This window comes from Physella acuta, unplaced genomic scaffold (genome assembly GCF_028476545.2).
Source record: "Physella acuta isolate Inbredline_101_S28 unplaced genomic scaffold, ASM2847654v3 ptg001433l, whole genome shotgun sequence".
Taxonomy (NCBI): Eukaryota; Metazoa; Mollusca; class Gastropoda; family Physidae; genus Physella; species Physella acuta.
The window spans coordinates 94,994-102,934 of NW_026732948.1; the positions used below are offsets into that span (position 1 = coordinate 94,994).

At 40.2% G+C, this 7,941-nt stretch overlaps 1 protein-coding gene across 1 annotated transcript; it reads left to right on the plus strand.

Moving 5' to 3' along the window:
* The first annotated feature begins 2,909 nt into the window (after nt 1-2,909).
* On the plus strand, nt 2,910-7,372 carry LOC131927702 (growth hormone secretagogue receptor type 1-like). The gene is made up of 7 exons (XM_059283469.1): nt 2,910-3,087; nt 3,648-3,788; nt 4,747-4,959; nt 5,098-5,215; nt 6,259-6,421; nt 6,748-6,977; nt 7,252-7,372. The coding sequence occupies exons 1-7, from the start codon at nt 2,910-2,912 to the stop codon at nt 7,370-7,372; spliced, it is 1,164 nt and encodes a 387-aa protein (XP_059139452.1).
* The last annotated feature ends 569 nt before the right edge of the window (nt 7,373-7,941 follow it).

The following is a 7,941-nucleotide window of genomic DNA, read 5'->3' on the forward strand; positions in this document are numbered from 1 at the left end:
AGGTCACCGGGTGTCATGAAGGAAAGGTCAAAAGGTGAAGAGTCTGTCAAGTTGATCTCTCAACTGCTGCTGTAAAAATGGGACTGGCTGGCACGTGATGTCCAGAAATCAATCGGATATCGATCTGTGGATAGGTTGACTCTCACATTTTGTATCCTAGTGGGATAGGTTGACTCTCACTATTTGTATCACGTTGGAATAAGTAAAATGTCACATTTTTGTATCACGTTGGGATTGGGATGTTAAATGTCACATTTTTGTGTCACGTTGGGATATGTTAAATGTCACATTTTTGTATCTCGTTGGGATAGAGTTGCAGATACACCGTTAAACCAAAGCGTGGTGACGTAACTCCTGGTTGCACGAAACAACTCTTGTGACGTCAGCAATGTGTCCATTCATGTAACCACATTTGACCTTATCACCAACCGCCAGCCAATAAAATTCACAGAAATCACAAACATCCCTCCCATTCATCAATCCCACACTATTAAATCTGTTTAAACTTAATTTCCACAACAATCAAATGTTTGTCTTTCTAAGGTCACACATCTATCGATGTTTCTCCCAAGTGTTACTGAAGTACGGCCCCTTAGATCAAATGTTAGTTCAACTTTTGGTATTCCCATTATGACGAAATAATCTTTAATGTAATGTCAATTAATACCTACTCCTTGACGTACAGGTCCGTAGCAGTCAATAGCGAATAAGTCAAGGGCCATCACTCTCCATTAGGTTCAATCAATCATACATTCGCTTTCATAGGCGTACTTATCTTAAGTTGTCGCATTGGAATCTTTCTGATCAGAGTTTCTTCCAGGCATCTATTCCAGGCAACCCCCCCCCCCCCCCCAAAGAAAGTCTACTCCCACCCGAACGAGATGGAATTTATATAGTAAACATTTACTTTTACAAGTGTCCGCCCCCCCCCCCCCCACCGCAGAAAAATGTTGCCCCCCCCCCCCCCCCGAAAATATCAAGCGCCCCCCGCCCCGGAGAAAAAAGTCTGGAAGAAACCGTGTTTCTGGTGTGCGAGAATGGTTCTAGATCAATACGAGTCGCAGTTAAAAATTCTGCTTAGCATACAACTGTTTCATGAAGTACCGGTGTCGTATCGAATTAATAGCCGTGTAATTTTGATAATTACTCCAAGAACAGAACCAACCGCTTTAAATCTCTTGATATGGGATGTCATGGTAAATATAATGATGTGAGATATCATGTTAAATACCATGAATCTGGACATCATGGTGTCAAATGGTGCGGCATATCAGGATGTGTGATCATTTGGAATACCACGATGTGGTCTTATGACAGAGTGTAGGTTCAGTGCTGACGTCACACAACAGTGACAGTGTAGCAGACGACACCCTGAGTTGAAGATGGAAGAGCTATTCACCCAACCTAAGAATGTTTAATATCTTGTGGTTTGATTATTTTCCATGCATCATTTTCGTTCCAACGAAAGGTCGAAGGTCAATGCTAGTGAGGACAGTTGCGACGTTAAAAGTATGACCATGTCCTACATAAACCTCTAGGGCTAGGGGAGTGCGGTTCTGCGTTTTCTGGATGTCAAGGCCATCTCTGGCTCCAGGGGATGATGGGAGTGGCCATGCTGTGATTTCATTGGCTGAGTGGGCAACAGGTCAGCAGCACACGACGGAGTGTGACGGAATTTATTTTATACTATCTCCACGGAGGGAAGAAATTCTCAAGAGACAAACTATTTGTACTGGCAAGAATATAAAAACTATCGAGAACTAGTTAAACCTTCACGAACTTAAAGATAGGGGTGAGTATTCATTCAATTCATGTGAAGTCATGTCATTTTAATATGTGTTCGCCATTGTGCGATAAACATCAAGAAAATTTTACCTTTCGTCTTCAGCTGTATTCTCCTGAGATCATTTGTCCTGGGATATTTCGACTTGGGATATTTTGTCCTGGGATATTTTGTCCTGGGATATTTTGTCCTGAAATATTTTATCCTCGGATATTTTGTTCTGGGAAGTGTGGATGGTGTGATACCAGCTCACAATTGTAAGTTAAATATCTAGGGACATTTTGTTTGTTATATTTCTAGATGTCCAATGTCCCTTGAAATATCATACACCCACCAATGTCCTAGAATTATTACTTACACACGCTGAGAGGACCTGACTAATACCAGTGAAGGACCACAGTACTCGGGTCCTCGGAAGTTTGGTTTTCAGTAGCAGACGATGTTTGGCGACGTATGTGACGTAGATGCCAATACATTTCTTCAAACAGATCTGACGTTGCGCAGTTTAAATTTATTTCATGAGTTGCAGTTAATTATTAACTTTTTAATTTTTTTTTTAATTTGGTGCTGAAACATCCGATCTATCTTTTAATTTCAGTAACACAAGGAAGGGCATAACTATAGAAAGGGCAGAAATAACAAGAAGGGCAGTAACTTATCAGGAAGGGCAGTAACTCATCAGATGGATTACAACACGTCCGCCACAGAAAGTAAGAAGACGCGTCGTGTTTTCTCATTTATTCGTGTGACGTCATATTGTCAGAACCCCGGGACAATTCTGACTCTATGACGTCACTAAGCCCAATAGGTCATTGGGTCAATGTCCTCTAGAGTGTAGAAAGCCACTAAGCATTAGTATCAGTACGATTTCAAAACTGGCTTCGTTGTGGACTCTACAATACACCGCGTTTACACTTGCGACACGTGTACCATACTTGTCTAGAAAAGAAACTAGCAACATGTTCATGTTACATGAAAACATTTCCCCACGGAACAAGGTGCGTGTTTTTTTTCTAGTATAGTATACATGTCGCAAGTGTAACACGGTGTTAGTATAAATCAGATCTTGGCATTTAAATATATCCTACATGTCATATTTGTTTATTAATATTGTTACATTCCAACGATGAGTTCTATTTATAGACTTTACTGGCATCTGGTACACGAGCTTGATGACGACATCAGTGCTGTTCAGCACCACAGCATCACCGATGTTCAGCACCACAACAGCACAGATGGCCAACAGCACTATGGCACCGATGCTCAGCACCACAACAAACAGAGCACCAGAAACGACAGCAGCAGTCTGTACCGTGTTCACTGTCCCATATTGTGAACCTCTCATGGTCGGTGAGTACATCACTAGAGGACGTTAGGAGCATCAGGTGTATTGGTGGTGTTAGGGGCATGATGGATGGTGGCATTGGTGGTGTTAGGGGCATGATGAAGTGGGGGATTTGGTGGTGTTAGGGGCATGGTTAGGTGGTGGCATTGGTGGTGTTATGGGCATGATGGGTGGTGTTAGGAGCATAATAGGTGGCATTGGTGGTGTTAGGGGCATGATGAAGTGGGAGCATTGGTGGTGTTAGGGGCATGATGAAGGGGTGGCATTAGGGTAATGGTGAGTTGTAGGCGGTAGGGGCAGGTGAGTAGGTGCTGCTAGGGGTAAAGGTAATTCGAGGCACCCTAAGCTACCACCCGGCTTAGTAAAGCCACTGGCTATAAACTATAATCGACGGCAACAAATGCAACGAAACAAAAATAAATCAGTTTTAGACTCCTAAAATCAACGTTATACCTTGAGTAGATTTTTCTAGCGACGAAATATTTGACTGAAACACCTAATTACCTGCCATTGTTCTAGCTGCCAGTTACATCGTGACGTACGGGATGTACCTGGCCTTTGTTGTGGGTATCCCAGGTAACATCCTCACCCTGCCCATCTTGTTCCGGATGAAACCTTTCAACTCCTCCAACCTCTGGCTGGTTGTCGTCTGCATCAACGGTAATCTTTTTTTTTTATGCATCAACGTTAATCTCAGTTTTTTAAAGATTTAATTAATCAACGGTAATTTCAGTTTTTAAAGGGTTTGTGCATTGTAAGAGAGAAATAATTAATCAACGGTAATCTCAGTTTTTAAAGGATTTAATTAATGAACGGTAATTTCAGTTTTTAAAGAATTTGTGCATTGTAAGAGAGAAATAATTAATCAACGCACATTTTTAAAAAATATTGGTTCATATTAAGAGTCAAATAGATATTTGCTCAGTTGTGCCCCTTATATTCCCCGAATGCTGACTTAATAAAAATATCGGCAATATAAGGCGGTGGCCGTTGGCGAGGTCAAGATGGCCAACCTGTAGCTTTCCCGGAGACTTGAGTTCATATGTCCATGTAAAATTATGGACGCCTGTTTGTCCTGGCAATACTATATAGGCGCCTGTTTGTCCTAGCAATACTATATAGGCGCCTGTTTGTCCTAGCAATACTATATAGGCGCCTGTTTGTCCTAGCAATACTATATAGGCGCCTGTTTGTCCTAGCAATACTATATAGGCGCCTGTTTGTCCTAGCAATACTATACAGGCGCCTGTTTGTCCTAGCAATACTATACAGGCGCCTGTTTGTCCTAGCAATACTATATAGGCGCCTGTTTGTCCTAGCAATACTATACAGGCGCCTGTTTGTCCTAGCAATACTATACAGGCGCCTGTTTGTCCTAGAAGTACTATCGTATTTCGTTGAACCGTTCCCCACAAGTTTTCTGAACTATTTGCTATTAATAGTTAAATACAACCTTTGAAATGTTTGTACCCCTTTATCGTGTTTATGTTTCAACCAATCACCTGAGCCGCATGGATATATGTGATATCATATAGCGACACCAGACATAGTTGCCAGATTGTAACGTATGACGACTTTCCTTCTAGCTTCTAACAGCCTTCCCGTGCCGCTGTTTCAGATATATTTAGCATGGTTTATAGAGCGATAATCAACATACTCTTCAACTACAACTTGATTGCCTTGAACGACAGCTTCTGCCGGTTCATCTACATCGCGTCAGACGTCACGGAATATTCCGGCTACTTCTGTCTGGTGGGGATAACGGTTGAACGGTTGATAGCCGTCTGGTTCCCGCTCAAGATGAGCCTTTGGTGTACCAAGAAGAAAGCAGGTACCTCCATACATTTTTTCTACAATCAATCAGTTTTTTTAAAATTAATACGATCAATACTTTCATACAATATTTGCTTACATTGTTTCAATAGTTAAAACATTTATTTTTTTAAAAGTCAGCACATTAAATTTTTAGCAATCGGCATCTTCGTCATCTTTGCCTTCATTACGGGCCAGGCACAACAGTACAACGAGACGGTCAGGTTTAACGGACTCTGTCTAGTGAGGCTCAAGTACAGGCCGATAGTAGAGAGGTCAGTTCGTTAGGTCTTGCTCAAGTACAGGCCCATAGTAGAGAGGTCAGTTCGTTAGGTCGTCAAATTTTAGCTCAAGTACAGGCCGATAGTAGAGAGGTCAGTTCGTTAGGTCGTCAAATTTTAGCTCAAGTACAGGCCGATAGTAGAGAGGTCAGTTCGTTAGGTCTTGCTCAAGTACAGGCCCATAGTAGAGAGGTCAGTTCGTTAGGTCGTCAAATTTTAGCTCAAGTACAGGCCGATAGTAGAGAGGTCAGTTCGTTAGGTCGTGCTCAAGTACAGGCCGTTAGTAGAGAGGTCAGTTCGTTAGGTCGTCAAATTTTAGCTCAATGATGTATTAGGTAATGTAGCAAAACTTAAGGTCAAAGGGTAATGTCGTAAAACTTTAGGTCCATAATCTACTGGGTAAGGTAGAGCTTTAGGACAATGATTTGTTGGCAAATGTAAAACTTACGGAGAATGATTTTCTGAGTATTATTGTAATATGTTAGTAAAGTGACCTTCATAGGAGCGAACAACACTTTTTTTTTAATAATAAGTAAATAACGACACATCGTATTCAAAATGACCGAATACGAAACAAGAATGGTTTAAAATAAAGCGGGGGTGATCTCCCCTATACTTTCTCGAATATCCGGGGAATGCAACTCAGGATGCAGACATTATTTTTAATCTATTTTTAATTACTTAAACTTTTTAGAAATATAATAGAATCTCGTAGAAAAAAGAATTGCACACCAAGTAAACAGCAAACAATGTGTGTGTGTAATAGTGCGGAATACTAGTACTTTATAAATTCATATTCGTTTTCTGAGAAATCGGAAATAGCGTAAATTACTACTTCCGATTAACGGAAATTACTCAAATTTTGACTTAAAGGCAGATAATTAGATCTTTTACTTATATGTAAAAATTATGGATAGTTATGAATTGAAATATTAGTATAAATATAGTCGAGTAAATGTGAGAATATGGACTAGATAGGCTACTTGGTGAAGATGAATAGGAAGTTTTATTTTGTAATTACCTCCCTTCTGACAAAGGCTTTACTACCTAACGCTGATCAACACAGTCTTTGCCATGTTGCCGATCACTGCGCTAGTCGTGCTCAATATCCTCATCAGAGTGAAGCTGACGTCAGCGAGAAAATTCCAGAAGCAGATGTCGGACCAGCAGAACAAGGAGAAGGACAAACAGCAACAGCAGGTGAGGAATTGTGGCGGGAGGATGTTTTTAGCAAACATGTTCTATAGTTTGGGTGACCAGTTTCTTTATTAAGGCAGTATCCCCCCCCCCCCCCGGAAATTTTAGACCACTCCCCCGAAAGTGTCAACCCCCCCCCCCCCCGGACAAAGGGTCTAAAGAAACACTGTATGTAACACGCACTTTTAAAAACCATTCTTTAAATTTTAAAAATGTATTTTAAAAATGTTCTAAAAAATCTTTTTAAAAAGCTTTGTTACACATATCTTTTGAAAAGTGGTTTTGTAATTAAAAAATCTAAAATTGAGTAACCAAACTTCTATTTTTAGATCAACCGTATGTTGATGGCCGCCTCGATCTGGCTGATCATATGTGTGTCACCAGACACCGTGTATCGTTACGTGGACTACGCGCTGGTGTGGACGGGGATCGAACCAGGGACCATGCCACACAACATTGTCAGGATCAAATACTTTCTAGACGTCACCTGTGGCGTATTGAAAGTGTACAACCACGCGGCCAATTTCATTCTCTACGTTGTCGCGGCACGGAAGTTCAGGTATGGTCACAGTGGGATTTGTTGCAAGTTTAATGCTACCATAGTGGGGATTTGTTGCAAGCTTAATGCTTCCACAGTGGGGATTTGTTGCAAGTTTAAACTCTAACTAACATCTCACACGAATGATTGATAGAGCAATGGCTAAACTATGACATTTTTGTACCTTCTAAATAATATACATTATAAATATACTAGATCTGATAACAATATAGATCTATTATCCTATTATTAATTAGCATACCTTCATAAAGCAAAAACTGTCCACTCTCTATAGAACTGAGCTGATCAAGATGGTGACGTGCAACCGCTATGGTGGGACAGTAAAAGACGCCAACTCAAAGAAAAACACCAGCAACAGCCAAGACTCAAAGAGTACACAAAACACAACCGACTAAATACCGGGATGTTTTGCAAACAAGTAGAAACAAATCGTGTGAAAACTACACATTTTGAAACACAGGAACACATTTTATTCGCTGTTATTTAGTTAACAATGGCTGTTTGTTTTTAAGTTAGTGGCAAAACTTCTCATTTTTCTCCCACTGCTAATCCAGCGATTTAACATTCCAGATGCAGAGACAACGCAAGAATATCCAATTTAAAAAAAAAATCTAGTCAGGTATTAAATAACTTCAGATAATTATAAAATTAATAAAAAGAGGACTAAACTCCACTACAAAAGAGAAGATAAGATTACTAGCCGACGCCGGTGAACTGTTACTATGTTTGTTTGGGAGCCCACCACGGACTAGGAAGAGGCAGATAACTCTTTTAGACATCACAAGCTACTGATTGGTTTTTTAAGCTAATATTTTTAGTAGTAAGGCTGTTGACTAAATTAAGAAAGAACAGAACGCAAAAAAAAAATAATGAGGTGGACCTAGAGATCTAGTTATTGTTCTAAAAACTTCGAATTACTATTTTAAAATACTATAGTGTAAAGAAAATAAAAGTATTAAAACAT